At 40.2% G+C, this 20,726-nt stretch overlaps 1 protein-coding gene across 1 annotated transcript in view; it reads right to left on the reverse strand.

The window, feature by feature from the left end:
• Window positions 1-20,726, reverse strand: part of VPS13A (vacuolar protein sorting 13 homolog A) — a 210,696-nt gene that overhangs the window by 116,690 nt on the left and 73,280 nt on the right. The window contains exons 24-32 of the mRNA XM_056118801.1: window positions 17,311-17,392; window positions 13,652-13,806; window positions 12,862-13,018; window positions 5,487-5,566; window positions 4,204-4,263; window positions 3,875-4,028; window positions 2,831-2,947; window positions 2,649-2,752; window positions 329-496 (exon numbers count right to left, since the gene is read on the reverse strand). Of these exons, the coding sequence (XP_055974776.1) occupies window positions 329-496; window positions 2,649-2,752; window positions 2,831-2,947; window positions 3,875-4,028; window positions 4,204-4,263; window positions 5,487-5,566; window positions 12,862-13,018; window positions 13,652-13,806; window positions 17,311-17,392 (1,077 nt within the window). The remainder of the gene's footprint in view (window positions 1-328; window positions 497-2,648; window positions 2,753-2,830; window positions 2,948-3,874; window positions 4,029-4,203; window positions 4,264-5,486; window positions 5,567-12,861; window positions 13,019-13,651; window positions 13,807-17,310; window positions 17,393-20,726) is intronic.

Here is a 20,726-nt window from a genome sequence, read left to right on the forward strand (position 1 = left end):
CACAGAGACAGGGGGGATGGGGGGATGGGGGTGGGAGGGATATTATCCATGGTGGTGGAAAATGGGCACTGGTGGAGGGATGGGTATCTGATCATTGTATAATTGAAACCAAAGCACAAAAAATTGTAAATCTACAACTTTAAAAAAATAAAATAAAGGAAAAAAAAAGAAAATGATGTTCTATAAAGTACTGAACTCAGTAATAATAAATGACAGAAAGTTTTTTTTTTTAAATTAGGAAAAACAAAATCAAGGTGATATTTCTTTCTACCTATAGTTGACACACAGCAACTTTCCAACCAGTATGAAATAACAAAAATGTACTTACCAATATCGAATATAAAAAATTAGTGATAAGGACTACTTCAATGCAGCCAACAGTTAAATTAATTCGGAGGTCAACCACATTCATATCTGTGTAGGCAGCACCAACTGTTGCATCCACGTAAGAAAACATTTTGAAGCTGAAAACTTCTTTTTCGGTGATATAAAGAGCCTTGTCAGAAAAAATTCAATTCCAAAAATCCATTTATGAAATTATCTCAATTATATAACAAAGCACTCCCCCCACCACCCACGTTAAAATAATCTTTCCATCATTTAATCCTATTAAAATTAGGCAACAATTTTGAGTCCAGTCCAATCCCCAGCATTATATGGTTCTCCCAAAGAAATGCGAGGAACAACATGTACAGAGCCAGGAGTGGTCAAGAAGCACCACCAGAGACTTGTCCCCCACCTAAACTAAAGGTTTGCAAATTACCGAAGTTTCTACCCTGAAAGGCTAGAAAAAGACTTCAAGTGAGCTCTTGAAGAACATGCCTTGTATGGGCAGATCTTGGCTCAATCCTTAACACCACATGCTACTCAGCACCACCTCAGTGGTCCTGAGCACTGCCAGAACTGACCCCTGAGCACTGCTGGAGAGAATCTCACCAAAAGCAAGAAATAGTGAAACAAGAAATACTAAATCCATATTAGATGATGAAGAAAATAAAAACAAAACAAAATTCAATTAAAACAGAAGGTCATTCTTTGAAAGATTAATGAAATTGAGAAACCTCAAGCCAGACTCATAAAGAAAAACAGAAACATTCAAATCCTATCAGATTGTTGTGCATCAGGCTCAGTTACAGGCAAATCTTACCTAAAAGCTGAGCTGGTTCAACCATAACTGTACGCCTCCAAAATGGTTAGAGAATATTACAATTCTACACCCAGTACCAAAATATCCAGTCACAAAATATTATTCGACTACCAGCCATTCAATTTAAAAGACATTACAGCTGTACAAGTATGCATCCACATGAATAAATTCCTTTCAAAATTATCTCATTTCAGACTGTCAAAATAAAAAATGCAGTGCAGAATTTATAGTATTTTGAAATTAGCAAAAGCCAAAACAATACAAATATAATGTATGCGTTTTTTTTAATATCTATTAACTGTGATTACGAAGCAAGGTATTTGTGGGGGGATGAAGGGATAGACTAAGTAATACAAGGGGAGGGAACTAGGCACTTGGCGGCGGTGGAAGTAATTGCACAGCGAAACCATCAATGCTAGTAACATTATTATAAAAATGTCACCTGAACTACCCTAACACTGACTAGCCCCGCTTCAAAAACAATTCCCTCAAATGATGTTCCAACAGCATCGCTTTAACTTACCTCACTTAATACTTAAGAAACAGAACCCAAGGAAAAGTTCACTTGTTAATGCTCATACAATTACTAAGGAACAGTTTATCTTACATACGGTTAATTACACACAGTTGAAGAGATAGTACAAGAGTAAGGCCCTTGCCTTGCCAGAGCTGACCCTAGTTTGATCCCCAGCTCCACATATGGCCACACAAGTACTGCCAAGAGTGACCCCTGAGCCAGAGCCAGGATTAAGCCCTGAAAACTGCCAGCTGTGGCTCAAACACCCCATAACCACCAATAACACATAACTATGCAGAACTCCAAACCATTGTACATTATAAGCCACAATAATTATTCCCAACAACTGTTTATACATTTAATTCATATATACACTATGTGGTATTTGTGTGTGGGGTGTGTGTGTGTGTATGTGTGTGTGTATGTGTGTGTGTGTGTGTGTGTGTGTGTGTGTGTCTGTTTCCAGGGTGCAAGCCAGAAGGAAGCACTGAGCACCACAGGGTGTGGCCCCCAAGTGAAAAGGAGTCAATCAAAGGATTCTATGAGAATCAATGAGTTGAAGGAATTTGCGATTTCATATAGCTAATATTTGTAAATATTGTACTCACACGTGCTCAGTCGAATATATACATGAATCCTTTCTCTCCTCACTCCCTGCATTTGGCTGTTCAACACTTACCAGGGGGCACAATATATTATGCATGTGTGAAGCACAGGAACCTAAGGAAGCTCAGGTCAGTCAATAAAGAAATGACTAGGCCAGGTCCGAAACTGACACGGAGGAGAGAACCGGAGGCACAACACACTCCTAAATCCACAGCCCTCTGTGCCTGCAGACCAGGTACCCAGGGCCACTGCACCTGACTGGCAGGGGTGGCCTGGAATGAGCGTCCATGAAGCGCGAAGCAAGGGTTTGGACCAGGACCACCAGTCAACAGAGCAACTGCTCCCTCACATGTGCCACTCAAAAAAACAGATTCATACCTTCTTGTACACAGCTTTTGTATCAGAATCCAAAACAACTATATTCCTCAGCTTTACAGTGATTTCCATCACTGACGGCTTCATGACTAGCTCAGAGTCCAGTCCTAAGAGAAAGAAAGGGTGACTGAATGCCTTGTCTCTCACTGAATAATGCTCAGTTTGTTTGTCTTAGACTTTATTACCTTCAATCTTGATTTCAGAAATGTTATGTTTCTGATCCTCAATAAAGATCTGTAAGCATGATAATTCTGCTAAAATCTGAAAGATGACAACATCTTCATTCTTAGGTAGCTTCGAAGCTGCCCCAAAAAGAGAATTATTCACATTGTAAAACATGAAACTTTTAGGGGTATCCCACCTGAAAAGTAAATGCAACAAGTACTACTACTAGAGAAAAATATCGTCATTCAATAGACAGTAAGATATTCACTAATGAATCAGGAATTCTAAAAACTATATAAACTCAGGGCTGGACTGACAGTACAGTAGGTAGGGTGCTTGCCTTGGCTACGACTTGGGTTAGATCCCTGCACTACATAGGGTTCTCTCAGGCCCATCATGAGTAAATCTCTGAGTACAAAGCCAGGAGTAATCCCTGAGCACTGCTGGGTATAACCCCCAAAAGAACAAAATACATCTGTATATATTATAGAACAAAATATATCTGCATATATTATATAAACAAATATGTAATGTATATGTATGTATATAGGTATACATGTTTATTATACATATATAAACTTGCATCCTTACACTACTTAAAAAGTACTCTGAAAAATACCTTTACACATTGTTAATATCATTTATGTAAACTAAGACATCATTAAATGCATGGCTTTGAACATAAATCAAGTACTTCTATAGTTTACTCTTCAACTAAAAGGAATGATATGTGAGCCGGAAGCAGTAAAGTGGGCAGACCCACACACTATAGGCACAGGCTCTGAGCAATGAGACAGGAGTCGAGTTCAAGCAACACCAGGTCTGGGTCTTAAAACCCAAAACTTAAACAATTAAAAAAATAATAATAGGTCACATTTTCTTTGCCAGCAGTCACCTTCCTTTTCTATTATTTTAGAATTTAACCCGAAATATGCTAAGTTTTAGAGATATGAATCTAGGTCACAATATTCTGAATCTAGACACATATATTAATAGCAAAGTCAGATCCAAAATATTTTAATCTACTGGTAAACATTTTGCTGTTGTATTTTAGGAAAACATACATAATTTTTTAATGACATCTTCTTTGTCTTCAGTCTCTGCCACATACAGTGAAGCTGTTTTTTCCTCCAATTGTATAACAATATTACTAAAATAATTTATAGTATTCAGGAGTGCTTCGGTATGTAAATGAATATCCAATGAGGAAAAATTCACCTAAAAAAAAAAATCTGATTTTAGTAGTAGGTCAATAAATTGTCTGATTTCTATAAATCACTAAACATTGTGGTATAATGCTACAATTTAAATATCCCATTTTATTCTAAAAAGACTTTACAATTCTAGTCAGAAACAGTTATTATAATATATTCTTTTAGATATTTATTAATACCTTAATCAGTTGCATGACATTGTTAGAAGTACTTTTCAGGTATGGTATATTTTCTTCAGTCTATTCAAAAAGAAATAAAAATCTATTAAACTATGAAGAAAAGTTATATATATAATGATCATATCTATTATACATTTGTAGTTTTTTAAGTTATTTATATATTCAATTACCTACACAAATATATGTTTTACCAAAACAAAGTACAGATATCAAATCTTCAATGAATGTTACATATTACTGCTCGTATTATCAAAAGTGAAAATTTAAGTATTATCTAGTATGGAGAACATTCATTCAGTCAACAACTCTAAAATTCCTCTTAATTTTTCCTGCACATAAAATCAAGTGTTTATAGATTTCTAACATGCATCAAATCTACAAATACATTCTGTGTGATCTTTAGGTCTAGAGAACTTTGTAACATAAAATTTACTTATTTTCGTTTTATAAATAATATAAAACGAAAATAATAGCTAAGAAGGTGACTTGATGGCAGAGCTCATGTCATACGTGAGTGAGATGCACGGTTTAATTCCCAGAATCACAAACAAATAGTAAATTAACAATTAAAAAATACTAATATATTGGGGCTGGAGCGGTAGCAGAGCAGGTAGGGTGTTTGCCTTGCATGCAGCCGACCCGGGTTTGATTCCCAACATCCCATCCGGTACCCCTGAGCACTGCCAGGGGTAATTCCTGAATGCAGAGCCAGGAGTAACCCCTGTGCATCACCAGGTGTGACCCCAAAAAAAGGAAAAAAAAATACTAAAATATCTATGTCAATAGCATAACTGGTCTTTGATAAATTGCTCTTTCAGGATTATAGTTATCAATAATGTGGTACTGGCATAAACTTAGGTATAAATACATGGAATGAATAAATAATCTTTTTAAAGCTGAAAGAATGAAAAATAGCTAAATCCACAGAAAAGAAAACAACTGATACCAGTAAAATGAAATGACATCGGTCAACAGTGGGAGACCAAGAGTAAACTTTATCTCGATTAATATACCACAATAAATTTCAAGAACATTAAAACTTTGTTTCTTTTTGATATTCTGACTGGGGATGCGGGACTACTGCCGGTCAATTCTAGTAAACCTTGGTTGCTTCTTACTTTGTTAAAATGAGAAAACTTATGTTTTAAGAGGAAAAGAGACCACATTACAATTGAAACTGAACACTATATAACTTATCTCATAAAACTTAACACTAAATACAAAAAGCTTGTATTTCAGCAGTACAACTACCACAACCAGCAAAAACAAAATGAAATGCTTACCTTCACATATTCCAGTGTCAACAAGTCTTCCATAGTGTTATCCAATGTTGTAATCAAATAAACTGGCTTCTCATTATTGTCTAAAAGTAATTGTTTGAATTATTCTTTGGAATAAATGTCCAATACAGGCTATATTAATATTTCTAGAAGCGGGGAGAAACAAGTGTTTCTCATACCAGATCTAGTCTTAAACTCTTTCTTATCCAAAATGAAATCCCTCCTCCTTTAAATTGTAAAAATGTCATTTCTCTTTAGAATTTTCTAAACACAATGCTAAAAAATCACTCAAAGGAACAGTATACGGATACAAAAAGAATTCTGGCTCTGTACCACTAAAATATTTTAAAAGGAAATTTTCATACTCCCTGCAAACCTAACTGTTGAGTAGACAGATCAGATATACGATGAGAAACAATGCAGGGTCTTTTCAAAAACATCAAGTTACTTAGAGCAGCTAGAAATCAGTTTTGATAATCAGATACTGTACGAATTACAAACTAATCATAATGCTCATGGAAAAAAACCAACATATTCCAGAGATTCTTCCTCAGATTAAAAAGTTTATCTTGGGGGTGGGCTGGAATGATAGCAGAGCGGAGAGGGTGTTTGTCTTGCACGTGGCCGACCCGGGTTCAATTCCCAGCATCCCATATGGTCCCCTGAGCACTGCCAGGAGTAACTCCTGAGTGCAGAGCCAGGAGTGACCCCTGTGCATTGCTGGGTGTGACCCAAAAAGCAAAAAAAAAAAAAAAAGTTTTATCTTGGGGGTATGGTGCCACCAGCAGGTCAATCTGTACCTGTGAGGCAAGTGCATCAGTAGCCAGATGGTATCTTCAGACTTCCAGTACCCTAATTACTGCTGTGTCTTTGGCCAGAACCCAAAAACTTGGGGCAAAGTTTGGCCAAAAGTTAGGTATGTGGGAGACACACCCACAAACCACCTCCGGCTCAGCTATATCATTGGAGGCAAGGCATCTCTGGTTCCTGATCAAACTGCTTAAAGGCCATGATCCCAGAGACTCAGAGACAAATCTCGGAACCCAGTGGCTTTTGGCAGAGATGCGTCCGTTCCCCACAATGGGTTACCAGGGCCGGACCACCCCTGGGGAAAGGGTGCTGCCCCTCTGCCTGCTCCCCCTTGGCAGCCGGGTGGCTGTCATCTTCCAGAGGCCATTGGACAGTCAGGTTTGGGCCCACAGTGATGAGACATGTGCTGCCTCATGGGATGGGGGTGGAGCCGGCCCTTTCCTCCCCATTCCAACAAGACCCCGAGTCGCCACCCATGAACGGCCTCTCTGGCTCCTGATCTAGCTGCTTAACAACCATGATCCCATAGACTCAGAAACAAATCTCGAAACCCAGCGGCTTTTGGCAGAAATGTGTCCAGACCCCACAGTAGGTTACAGTTTCTAGGCCACCCAAGAGAGGAAAAGGTGCTGTCCCTCTACCTGCTCCCCCTTGTGGCTTGATGGCTGCATCCTTCAGAGGCCATTGGACAGAGAGGTTTGGGCCCTCAGTGACGAGACACGTGCAGTCTCATAGGACAGGTGTGGAGCCGGCCCTTTCCTCCCTGCCCCAACGAGACTCCCAATTGCCACCCACAAATGACCTCTCTGGCTCCTGATAAAGCTGCTTAACGGTCATAATCCAAGAGACTCAGGAACAAATCTTGGTACCCAGCAGGTTTTGGCAGAAATCCCTCCAGATTTAACTGTTAAAATTTTGGATTCTAAAATCGCATGGCCACTACTGAGGCCATGTGACATCATATGTTATTCATAACCAGCAACAGAAAACAAACTGTCTATGGTTGCCTTTTTGGCAGATCTGAGAGTTGGAGTAAAATCCCAAATAATAACGGTGCGTCTGGTTTTGAAATATTGAATGTAATCAAAGTAGAGAGTAATGTGGAAATCATCTGTCCCACAGGCAGAGGGAGGGCGTGGGATGGGGGGTATACTGAGGTTTTTGGTGGTGGGAAGTGGGCACTGATGAAGGGGCGGGTGTTTCATTGTATGACCAAAACTGAAACCCAAAAGCTTTGTAACTGCTCTCGCGGTGATTCAAAAAATAAAATTATAAAAAAGGAAAAAAAAAGTTTATCAGCACTTGAGCTGGGGATGTAACTCAGTGGTGGAGCACGTTTTGCTTCTACTGCATGTTCAGGGCACTGGGTTTGAGTTTCAGCACCACAAGCACATGAACAAAAAAGTCAGAAATATAACATGAAATATTCTTGATATTGGTATACAAAACTAATACCAATAAAATCATAAAGATTGTGATAACAAAGTTATTTTTTCAGTATCACAGATATAATACTAAAAATAATTGAGTGTTAGAAGAAATAATACTAGAAATAATATAATACTAAAAACCATAAAAAGGAAGCTTGAAAAAGCTCAAACATTCAGAGACTAAACTATATGCTACTTAATAGCTCTTGAATCACCAAGGAAAGCAAAGAGAAAATAAGAAAGTTCTGGGGAAAATTGAGAACGCAAACAAGGGTTGCATGTAGCACTGTAGCACTGTCCTTCCTTTGTTCATGGATTTGCTCGAGCGAGCCCAGTAACGTCTCCATTGCGAGACTTGTTGTTACTGTGTTTGGCATATGGAATAAGTCACAGGTAGCTTGCCAGACTTTGCTGTGTGGGAGAGATACTCTCGGTAGCTTGCCGGGCTCTCCAAGAGGAGCGGAGGAACCGAACACAGGTCGGCAAGGTCAGCCGCATGCAAGGCAAATGCCCTACCCGCTGTGCTATAAAAATCAATAAATACAATAAGCCACATCTACACAAGGAGAGAGTGAAATGATGTATCAATAGACACAAAGTTTCTGAAAAAAGATTCAATACCTACTTATGATTAAAACTTTCAACTCAAAACTGGGATAAACGGAAGACAGCTAGACATAGTAAAAGCCAATGAGATATCACCTCAATACTCTGAGAATGAACTAAATTAAAAAGGCCAGTAACAACAAGAGTTAGCAAAGGTGTGGAGAAAAGGGAAGTCACTGTTGGTGGGAATGTAAATTGGTCCAGTACTTAGGGAAAAACAGTGTGAAGATTTCTCAAAACATTAAAAACAGAGAGTACAGCAGATAGGGCACTTGTCTTGCATACTGTTTGCCCAGTTTCTATCTAGGCACCAGTGTGATACCCCCACCCTGCCAAGAGCGAAGCCTAACCGCAGAATCAGGAGTAAGCTCTGAGTTGATAGCACAGTGGGTAGGGCATTCGCCTTATAAGCGGCCAACATGGCCGACCCGAGTTCGATTCCTCCGCCCCTCTCGGAGAGCCCGGCAAGCTACCGAGAGTATTCGATATGCCAGACACAGTAACAACAAAGTCTCCAATGGAGACGTTACTGGGCCCGCTCGAGCAAATCGACGATCAACGGGAGGGCCTTTACCTTTAACTGAAAAATAAATTTAAAAACTCCTATGATCCAGCAATTCCTACTAATTATATGAAGAATAACAACAGCAAGGCAACAAATATTTGATCACTGTCACTGTCCTCCTGCTGTCCATCGATTTTGCTCAAGCGGGCCCAGTAACATTTTGAGACTATTACTGTGTTTGGCATATCAAATACGTCACGGGTAGATTGCCAGGCTTTGCCGTGTGGGCGAGATACTCTAGGCAGCTTGCTGGGCTCTGGGAGAGGGGCAAAGGAATCGAACTCAGGTCAGCCGTGTCGGCCGGGTGTAAGGCGAACACCCTACCCACTGTGCTATTGCTCCAACCCAAATATTTAACTAAAAAAAAAATCACAACTGCAGCACTACTTATAATAGTCAAGATAGAAAACTCTGAAGTACCCAATGATGGATGACTGGATAAAAAGCAGAACACAATTCAGCTTTAATGAAAAGATGAACTCTACTGCCTTTCAGCTACAACACAGATGGAACTGGAGTAGGTCATGTAAAGTAAAATGTCAGAAATGAAACAAAGACTTGATAAACAGTGTGTGTAAAAGCAAAGGAGGTGAAGAACAAATTCTCTGAGTGACCCCAGGAACTGAGATCTCAGGTGGGGTACAGTTGGCTGAGAGGGTAAAAGGAGGTCAGTGAACTGTGGTAATTTGGTATTGGGCACAGTATGGTAGTACTATACCCTTAAAATGAACATTTATAGTATTACAAACATTATTTCAATTAAAAAAAATTAAGCCCTAAATTATTAGTACTGAAGCCAGACTTCTACTGCAGATGCTAATCTCATTTCAGACCATAATAACATCCCCACTTTAATATACGTTTATTAGTTCTCCGAAAAAGTATTTGTGGATCATTTGGTCTGTGTAAGAAATAATATTTTCTCTAATCAGTGTTTCCCATGTTCTCTAGGGAAACAAAAACAAAAATATTACAGAAACAGACACAGTGATAGTTTCATATCCTATAGTTTGTAAGAATTTTCTGACCCCTGGGAAAACAAATACAATTAAACATAAAAAATTAACACCTGCTATTCAACACACTTCTAGATTACTGAAGGACAGTGTTGAGATGCTTTGATTTTCTTTCCAGTTACCAGAGATACACATAATTCTTTACCTTATGATAATGCTTTATTCAAAAGATAACCATAACAAAATTCACCACATTCAAGTTCTCAAGGGCTACAGATATACATAGTATAAAATAAAAACAAACAAGCATATTCACCTCTACCTTCAAAACTAAACTTACTTCCCCAAATACAAACATACAAACACCACCTAATCATGTGTATTAAATCACGAAGAGGAAGTTCTCGCTGATACTTTTGCCTAGGAATGAGTTCCCAAGTGAAAAAACTCCTTTAATACTGAATACATTTTATATATATATATATATATATATATATACACACATATATGTGTTATTTAAATTATAAAGTGCATTTATAATTATGGGCTGGAGTGATAGCAGTGGGTAGGGCGTTTGCCTTGCACGCGGCCAACCCAGCCGACCCGAGTTTGATTCCTCCACCCCTCTCGGAGAGCCTGGCAAGCTACTCGGAGTATCTCGCCCGCACAGCAAAGCCTAGCAAGCTCCCCGTAACGTATTCGATAAGCCAAACACAGTAACAACAAGTCTCACAATGTTACTGGGCCCGCTCAAGGAAAACTGATGAACAACGGGAGGACAGTGACAGTTATTTATAATTATATATAATTTACAATACAAATATATAGTAGATAAATAGATAAAAAATGCTATTCAGATAATGGTGTATCATATGGTGCTAAAAAGATATGGAGGGGCAGAAGGAATTGAAGAGAGGAAAAGTATTTGCATTGCATGTGGCAGATATTGGACTGAATGTCCAATATCACATATGGGCTTCACATCATCACCAGGAGCCTACCCTGAGCACAAAGCCAGGAATAACCCCTGAGCACTGCTGGGTGTGGCCCAAGCCCCTCTTCCACCAATAAATAAAATAAAAAGATTTGGAGATAATTCAAACACATATGACTAAGCAAGAGTTGAGTTTGAAAGGTCTTTCAACTATATGATTCCAATTGTATTTCCTCAAAAATAAGGATACAGCAATAAGTGGTTACAGTTTGAGAGAACAGAGCAATAGATGAACACCGATGGCACAAAGGATTTTAGGGCAGTAAAATTATTATATGTAATATTATGCTAGTGGGCACATGTCATCATACATTTTTCCTAAATTCTTAGAATGCATAAAAACAAGTTAATCCTACGAATTTTGGGCATCAAGTGTCAAGGTATATTCATCAACTGTATTTAATATGCCAGTTTGGAACTAATGATGATGAGAAAGGCCATAGAGATGTGGGTTACAGCTGACAAACTGAAAATCTCTAAAACATTTCCACAATTGTGCTATGAATCAAAAACTGTCATAAAAGAGAGTCCATTTTAAGTTCAACTCTGCTATGCAACTATACTACACATGAGCTCATTAATAAATGACTAAAATCTGTTTTAGTCATTCTAATTATTCGAAATGAATTTTCCCATGCCCCCCGAAACCAGACGAGGAAATATACATAGTAATCCTCTTATAAAAGTTTAACATAGCAAGCAAATATATTTTATGGAAACATATACTCTACCCACTATGACTCATGGTATACTCATAGTATTAATGGTTGGTAAAAAAATACCAAGCCCGCTACCACCACCAAAGAAGGATGTCCATTCACTGTAATCACTCACTGTAATTCACTGAGAATAATGTTACTAAGGAATTTCTGAGATGAATAAAGTAAGGAAAAATTCTCTATTGTCCGTCACCATCACCGTCCTCCCATTGTTCATCGATTTGCTCGAGCGGACCCAGTAACGTCTCCATTGGAGACTTTGTTGTTACTGTGTTTGGCATTTCAAACACATCACGGGTAGCTTGCCAGGCTCTGCCATGCGGGCGAGATACTCTCGGTAGCTTGCCGGGCTCTCCGAGAGGGGTGTAGGAATCGAACTCGGGTCGGCCATGTTGGCAGCGTGCAAGGCAAACGCCCTACCGCTGTGCTATAGCTCCAGACTATTGTCCAGATGTGCTCAATTTAATCACTTCTGTTTTTAAAAGAAGAAGCAAAAGACAGAAGAAAAGGCTAGGGAGATGACAACATGAGAGAAGTCTTAATGTTTCACTAATTCGCAATATACAACTTTGTGTAAAAACCTAACTAAGTCACTAGGAGCTAAAAAGAGTCTTCAGCTAACAAGCAGCAACGGAATAGACTTCAATCAAAAGGTGAAATCTGCCAATATCTAATTAAGTGAAGAAATGGGGTTTCCCTGACAAACTCCAAAAAGGAGTTTTGATTTGATATCTTAATTTTTGCCTGTTGAGATCTGTCAGACCTCTGATCTGCAGAGCTCTAAGATACTGAACTTGAATAGTTTTAAGCCAAAACTGCAGTAAACTGCTGGGACAGAGCAGACAAGAGTGAAGATGCATCATACATGCAGTGGACACAGTTCAATCCCCAACACCAGATAGTCCCTGAGCACTCCAGGGTGGCCTGGGGGTTCCCCAGCACTGCATGGCCCAACCAACAGCCTTAGGCACCTGCAGGCAAATGGCGAACCAGGTAGCCCCACAGTCATCAGGAACACTTCCCAAAGGTCCCCACCCAAAAAAGAGGACAAGAAACTGTTAAAAGAGTTCTACAGATTTAAATATAAGCCATGACTATTTGCCTTAACAGAAACAAATCTTCATTTTCTCTCTGTTCCACTCCTCCTCATTCCCAAGTATTAGATAATACCTATACAACTCAAAATACAATCCTGAGAAATTTTTAGCGAGTGTACAAATGTAAAGTAAATAAAATTCAAAACTCTATCTAAAGAGTAGCACAATGTCTAACAACAAAGTTAAAAAATATATTCTTACACAAATATTCGGGACATTTTAAGCAGAATTCTTTCAAAAAGGCACTTGCTTTCAAATCGTATGTTCTGAATTCGACATCTGTGCCCAAACCTAAGACAGAAATTTCTACCACAGGTAGATCATAATCTTCAACCAAGCGACAAAACTGAACCAAGACCTGTAGAAAAAAGAAAGAAGAATCAACCTATGGAAAAACACTGTAAATGTGGGTGGTGGCGGTACATCTCATCTAGCATACATTTATATATGCTAGACAACATACAAATATAAAATAATGTATCTATTTTATATTATATAAATGCTATAATGTACAATTATATAAATTTTATGCAACATATATATCTACTAGAGATTATATAAGATAAAATATATACAAATAATCATTTTCAATAAATATGCACTATAATGACCACAAGGTATAATTTAAACACCTAATTCTTTTTTGCTTTTCTTCCTAGGCCACACTGGAAGTGTTTAAGGCTCACTCTTGACTCTGTGCTCAGGAACCACTCTGGACAGGTTCAGGGAACCATGAGGTGCAGGGATCAAACCTGGACCAACTACGTGCACAGACAAGAGCCCTCTATATTATCTCTCCAGACCCTAACCAACTAATTCTTGATTGAGGAAGTTAACATTCAAAATAGAAAGACAGCACACAGCAGCATCTGGTTTAGCTTCAACAAAATGAAAACAAAAATGCCCATTTGGGATAAGTCAATCCAAACACACTATGGACACAAGAAATGTCAATTTAAATAAGCCCCAGTAGCATTACCAAGGTACCTACCTCTGGCACTTCAAATCTCATCTTACACTGAGTCATATTCTTTAAACTTTCTGTCTTTGGAGGCTTTCTCTGTGTATTATTTTTACTTCTGATTGGAGGAAAATGAGATTCATCCAAAGGACTACAAGGTGCATCAAAAAACTCATCCTCTGAATCTGAAGAGCATTGAAGATTAATTGATCAAACTTAGTGACTTGAAAAATGTTTAAATTTCTATAAAATTATAGGTAAAGGTAAAGGTAAAGGCCCTCCCGTTGATCGTCGATTTGCTCGAGCGGGCCCAGTAACGTCTCCATTGGAGACTTTGTTGTTACTGTGTTTGGCATATCAAATACTCTCGGTAGCTTGCCGGGCTCTCCGAGAGGGGCGGAGGAATCGAACTCGGGTCGGCCATGTTGGCCGCTTGTAAGGCAAACGCCCTACCGCTGTGCTATCGCTATAAAATTATATGAATACAAAAATATGAAAGATTTTTTAAAGGTCAAATACAAAAATAAAACATAAATAAAAGGAATACAGACTGTACGTTTGAGTAACATACTTGAGAACAAAAATCTGGAAAATCATAAAATACATTCTCAGCCTAATAAATATCACCTTTTCAAATCATTTGTCTATTTAAAAATTGAAGATATACATAGCAAACACAATGACTCTTCACACCAGAAAGAGTCAAAGGAACAATATATTAATATGCTCATGCCACTTGGCAAGCAAACTTCACTACAAACTGTAAAGGAAAAAGCATAAGGTATGCCCCAAAGTGAATCTTACTTCTATTCATGCTTGTTGTTGTATAGAACATGAGTGGAGTTCTAGGGCAGGTCAGGAACACAGGGGATCAGGGCTACCAGGCCCACCACGAGCAGTGTGTGTGTGTGTGTGTGTGTGTGTGTGTGTGTGTGTGTGTCTGGGGGTGGGGGGGTGTGCATATGATACTGAGAATAAAACCCAGAACCTCATATAGTGCACAGTCCATCAGAGGAGACACACATACAGTGTGTACACTCCATCAAATGAGACACACACACAGCTGGACACTCTATCAGATGAGACACACACAATGTGTACACTCCATCAGATGAGATACATGCACAATGTGTACAATCCATCAGATGAGATATACACAGTGTGTGCACACCATCAGATGAGCTATAGTGTGTACACTCCACAAGAGAAACATGCAGCGTGTACACTTCATCAAATGAGACACATGCAATGAGTACACTCCGTCAGATAAGACAAACAGTGTGTACACTATCAAATGAGATACATTCACAGTATGTACACTACATAAAATGAGACATATTCATTCAGTGTGTACACTCCATCAGATGAGACATACAGGTGTACATTCTCAGAGAGAGACACACAGTGTATATACTCCATCAGATAAAACACACACAATGTGCACACTCCATCAGATAAGACACACACACAGTACATGCATTCCATCATATGAGACATATCCCTGGCTCTTAGGCCCTTAGAGTTTACGTGGAGACATTACAATCAAAAGGCAATTCATATATATATATATATATATATGTATATATATATGGCTGTCACATATATATGACAGCATTAATAGTCCTTATGCATACTACATATAGTCCTTATGCATTACATATAGTCCTTATGCATATTACATATATTACATATATGATAGCAAAATTCTAAACTTTGGCCATATAAAGGGATCCTAAATTGAGAAAACATTGAAGTCCTTAATAAGAACAGTAAATGAAGATTTAATGGAAACCAGAAGTTCTGGCTGTCATACACATTTAAGATCAAAAATTAACACTGCAATGCATGTTAAACTTGAGCATGGGGGGAAGCAAACCTAAAAATACTAATTCTTCATATTTGTCCTTTGGTATATAGGAAAACATGGGGTCAGACAAATACTATAGCGGATAAGGCGCTTGCATTTGCCCGGTGTTGACCCGGTATCTATCTGTAGCCCCATGTATGCTCCCCAAAGCACTGCCAGGAGCAAGTGCTAAGCACCACCTAGTTTGACAAAAAAAGGAAAGAAACAAAAAATACAAAAATATTTACTATTGATAATTTTCCAAATTTTCCAGCAGCCGAAGACCTCCAGGACCAGCCACCACCATGCTGAGACCACTCTCCGCACACATGAAGGTACTGGCAGAGGGACAAAGCCACGCGGGTTCCGGGGCCAAGATCTCCAAGCCTACTCCGAATTGGAGTTGAGCATCCTCCACCCAGATCCTCCAAATTCCAGTAGGTGGGGGTCACATCCACCACCTGGCCCCCTGGCGCCGTGTAATCCCATCAACGGCCAAGACTCAGAGACTATAAAATCCAGCTTCCGGACGAGACCAGTGCAGTCAGTCTCCTGCCCCTGCGCCTGGCTGTTCCTCGCTGGGGTCCCTTGGAGGGGAGCGGGTTGAGCTTTCCTCCCCGCCCCGACCAGGGCTCCAGCAGCCGAAGACCTCCAGGACCAGCCACCACCATGCTGAGACCACTCTCCGCACACATGAAGGTTCTGGCAGAGGGACAAAGCCACGTGGGTTCCGGGGCCGAGATCTCCAAGCCTACTCGAATTGGAGTCGAGCATCCTCCACCCAGATCCTCCAAATTCCAGTAGGCAGGGGTCATACCCACCACCTGGCCCCCTGGCGCGTGTAATCCCATCAACGGCCAAGACTCAGAGACTATAAAATCCAGCTTCCGGACGAGACCAGTGCAGTCAGTCTCCTGCCCCTGCGCCTGGCTGTTCCTCGCTGGGGTCCCTTGGAGGGGAGCGGATTGAGCTTTCCTCCCCGTCCCGACCAGGGCTCCGGCAGCCGAAGACCTCCAGGACCAGCCACCACCATGCTGAGACCACTCTCCGCACACATGAAGGTACTGGCAGAGGGACAAAGCCACGCGGGTTCCGGGGCCAAGATCTCCAAGCCTACTCGGATTGGAGTCGAGCATCCTCCACCCAGATCCTCCAAATTCCAGTAGGCGGGGGTCACACCACCACCTGGCCCCCTGGCGCTGTGTAATCCCATCAACGGCCAAGACTCAGAGACTATAAAATCCAGCTCCCGGAACATCTTATCAGGACATCTTTTTATGATATCTTATTATCTCATTCCTACTCTGGACAAACTTGCAGGCTATCGAATATAGCCTGCCCACAGGGCAGAGTCTGGCAAACTCCCCGTGGCGCACCAAATATGCCAAATACCAGTAACAATGATGGGTCTCATTCTCCTAAAGAGCCTTGAATATAATCTCAGGGCTAGGATGAAGGAGACGTTACTGGGGCCTGCTCGAGGCAATCGACGAATAACAGGATGATGAATGAATGAATGAATGAATGAATTTTCCAAATAAATAGAACGGAAATTAGTTAGCTACACAGTTTAATGGGAGCTCTTAACTGACAATATGATGAAGATAACTACGAAGATAACTGTTGGTCTTCCAATTGTAATCCAACTTTTATATACAAATAAATCCCACTACAAAATCAACTCTAAGGAGAGCCAAAGTATATTACTTTAAGGAAATTTTTGTCAAAATTTATAAAAAAAAATACACAAATATGTGCTATTTTCCAATGTCTGACTTCAAATCCAAAGTATTTTTCTTAACATGTATAATAAGGAATATTTTCTAAAGTAGATTCATTTTACCTTCTTCAATATAAGCAAGTTCCAGGAGAGGAAGTACCTTCTGTGGCATTTGTGTTGTTCCCAAAGAAATAGATCTCTGCAGCTGGAAGAAAAATAATTTGTTGTCAATTAGTACAAAGTCTTTTATTTAAGTCTTTAAGAGAATTTAAGTTTTTTTTTTAATCTGAATTTTAGAGATGAAAATATAGCACCAGGGAGGTTAAGGTACTTGCCTTGAATCCTGCTGACCCCAGTTCAAACCTCAAATTCCTGCACTGAAGATGACCCCCTGAGCACTACCAGGGTCACTCCTGAGCTGACCCAGACGCAGGCCCTAAGCATCATCTGTGGTGGCCCAACCCCTACACCCAAACCTAATACTCCCAAATTCCCAATTTTAACAGGAAAAAAAATAGGGCCAGAGATATAACTCAGTGCTAGAACACTTGCCTTACATAAGTGATGGCCTAGATTTGATCTCCAGGCATTCCAAAACAAAAGAAAGAAAAAGAAGATTAGATTTTGTTTCCTGATATAACCAGTCATTCTGTGTTCTTTAATTGCAGAATTCAGTCCTCTGACATTTAGGGAAATAACTGATATGAAGAGATTTGTTGACAAGATTAAAGAGGAGCTTAGCTGCTTGATCTTTCATTTTTATATGCGGCCTTTCAGTAACAGACTTAGATTCCAAATATGTCTTCAGTGGCTATTTGTGAATGTTTTTATCCCTTCTTCCACTCTGAATAGAGGGTCCTTGACTATTGGTCCTTTTCGTTCAGTAAATTGAACATGTTATTCCATTCTTAACTTTGCCTGTAGTGTTTCACTGAGAAATATGTGAATCTAATGCCTGTTTCCTGGTGTGAGATTTTGCTTCTCTTTTGTGGCTCGAAAAAGTGTCTCTGGTTCTTGCCATTTTAATTAGAAAATGACTTGGTGTTGTCTTGGTTTCTTTGGGCTCTTAGATCATTGCTCCCATCTCCATCTTCAGGCTGGCGAAATCCTCAATAATTGTTTCCTTAGTCTTCCTACCCCTCTCCCTCTTTCTTTTCCATCTGGAATGCCTGATTCTGGGGTTATTCCTCTTGACTGTCATTACTAAATCTCTTAATAATCTTTTCATTTTTTTCACATTCTCCTTTCTATTGCCTCTTCTTTTCCACTGGATTTGTTCACTGTATCTAAGAGTGCTCTAATTCACTTGACACTTCCATCTATACTGCTTCTGAGGCTTACTGTGGAATTATTTAATTCCTTTACTTCTATTTGAATGGGCTGGAGCAATAGCACAGTTGGTAGGGTGTTTGCCTTGCACGTGGCTGAGACGGGTTCGATTCCTCCGCCTCTCTCAGAGAGCCCGGCAAGCAACCGAGAGTATCTCGTCCGCACGGCAAAGCCTGGCAAGATACCCGTGACATATTCGATATGCCAAACACAGTAACAACAAGTCTCACAATGAAGACATTACTGGTGCCCGCTCGAGCAAATCGATGAACAACAGGAGGACAGTGCTATTTGAACAATTTCATTTTTATCTTCACCAATCACTCCTCTGCTGTTCACTTGATCACTTGACATCCTGTTACTCATCGATTTGCTCGAGCGGGCACCAGTAATGTCTCCATTCATCCCTGTAATGTGCTAGTGTAGCCCAATGGCATCTGCTCGTTCTAGGTACACAAAGAGCCTCAAACCGATTGTTCAGGGTCTTGACGAAGAAGTCTGACCATCTCCTAAGTGGGCGGCCACGCAATCTTTTGACATCTTGTGGAATCCAGTCGATAACAGCTCTAGTCCAGCGGTCGTCTCCAAATCTCATCACGTGTCCAGCCCATCTGATTTTCGACACCTTGGCAAATTAGACAGCGTCCCTGATTCTTGACCATCAACAGAGGTCGGAACTCCAGATTCTTTCTCTCATTTGAATGAAGCGTGATACTCCATATATCGAAAACCTGATGGTACAAGCATGAAAGATCAAATACAACATCATTGTTCAGACCGAGACGAGAAGGCATCAATCACATCACACCATTTTCGACACTGGAGAACTGTTCCTCGGAACATACAAAAGAGGAGTCGGTGGTGTCGGTGTCCTTGTCAACACGAACTTGGCCATGAGCATTGATTCACTTGAATGCCTAACCCGAATAGCGTTCTCATCCTGTTTTTCGTAGAGCCCAGGTCTCTGAGGCGTATGTAAATGCAGGAAGAACAGTGGAATCGAAGAGATATGCCCGAAGCTGGAGATTCTTTGTCCTCTTAGCTATTTCTTCAATGCTCTTGAAGGCGTACAAGTCACTCTCTTCCTCCCGCTCTCTTCCTTCCTACAGCAGCATTAAGAAGGATGAGGAAGGAGAGGTAGATAAAATCTCAAGGCCGAAGTAGGCTGCCAAAATGAAGGAGGACAAAAATGACTGTACTTTCAATGAGCATACGCTGGCATCGGAAACATACATCGAGGACCTGATGGTGCAAGCATGAAAGATCAAATACGACATCGCTGGTCTGACCTAGATAAGAAGGCAACAATCACATCACGCCGTTTTCGACACTGGAGAAGAACTGTTCCTCAGAACATGCTACAAAAGAGGCATAGGTGGTATCGCTGTCCTTGTCAACATGAACTTGGCCATGAGCACTGATTCATTCGAATGCCTAACAATCTGAATCGGAAGATTACATTTGAATAGATGTGGCTCACTGCCTCTGCTGTCATCGGGCTTTTTTTGTTGTCCTCTGTTGAGACAACTAAATAGTTCTGTCCTGCCATTGTTCACGGTATTACATTCATTGGTGGCTAGTGCTTGCCTACATCCAGACAGTGTCTCCCAGGCTATTGCAGGATCTGGACAGATTTGTGGTAGGGCTTGGACCTTTCTTCCCATGGCGGGTATGCTGTAGTCCCACATTTTAGTAGTAGGTAATTATGCCAGTAAGATGAATCTATAGTTAACCCCTATAGATTTTCAGCAGGGGCTTTGAGCATATGTAATGAGTGGAACTGGTCTGCTTATGGAGCCATGTGGTTTGGGGAATGCTTAAAGGAAAGGCCTCTAAGCTGGTGAGGTGAGCAGTACCATGGGTTGTCCCAATGTATCTATAAGAGGAGGACTTGGGCAAGGGCGGGGAGTGGGTTCAGATGTGGAATTTGACCAAGCTAACGAGCTAAGGGGGGGAGGGGGTGGGAAATACAGGAGGGTCAAAAGTCTCATTAACTAAAGACTATACATTGGGAAGCTTGGAGGGTCTCCACACAAATACACACAAATTCCACACAAATAAATACTAATTTTTTTTTCAATTTCAAGAGTACTTCTTAATATTTACAATTTTTGTCAATTTTTTTTTAATTTAAGTAACAGAATTATTAAATGTTAAATGAAAATCACTTAAGGGTGACACCTATTCTTGACCGATTCTGGGGTTTCGGG

This window comes from Sorex fumeus, unplaced genomic scaffold (assembly GCF_029834395.1).
Source record: "Sorex fumeus unplaced genomic scaffold, SorFum_2.1 ptg000038l, whole genome shotgun sequence".
NCBI lineage: Eukaryota > Metazoa > Chordata > Mammalia > Eulipotyphla > Soricidae > Sorex > Sorex fumeus.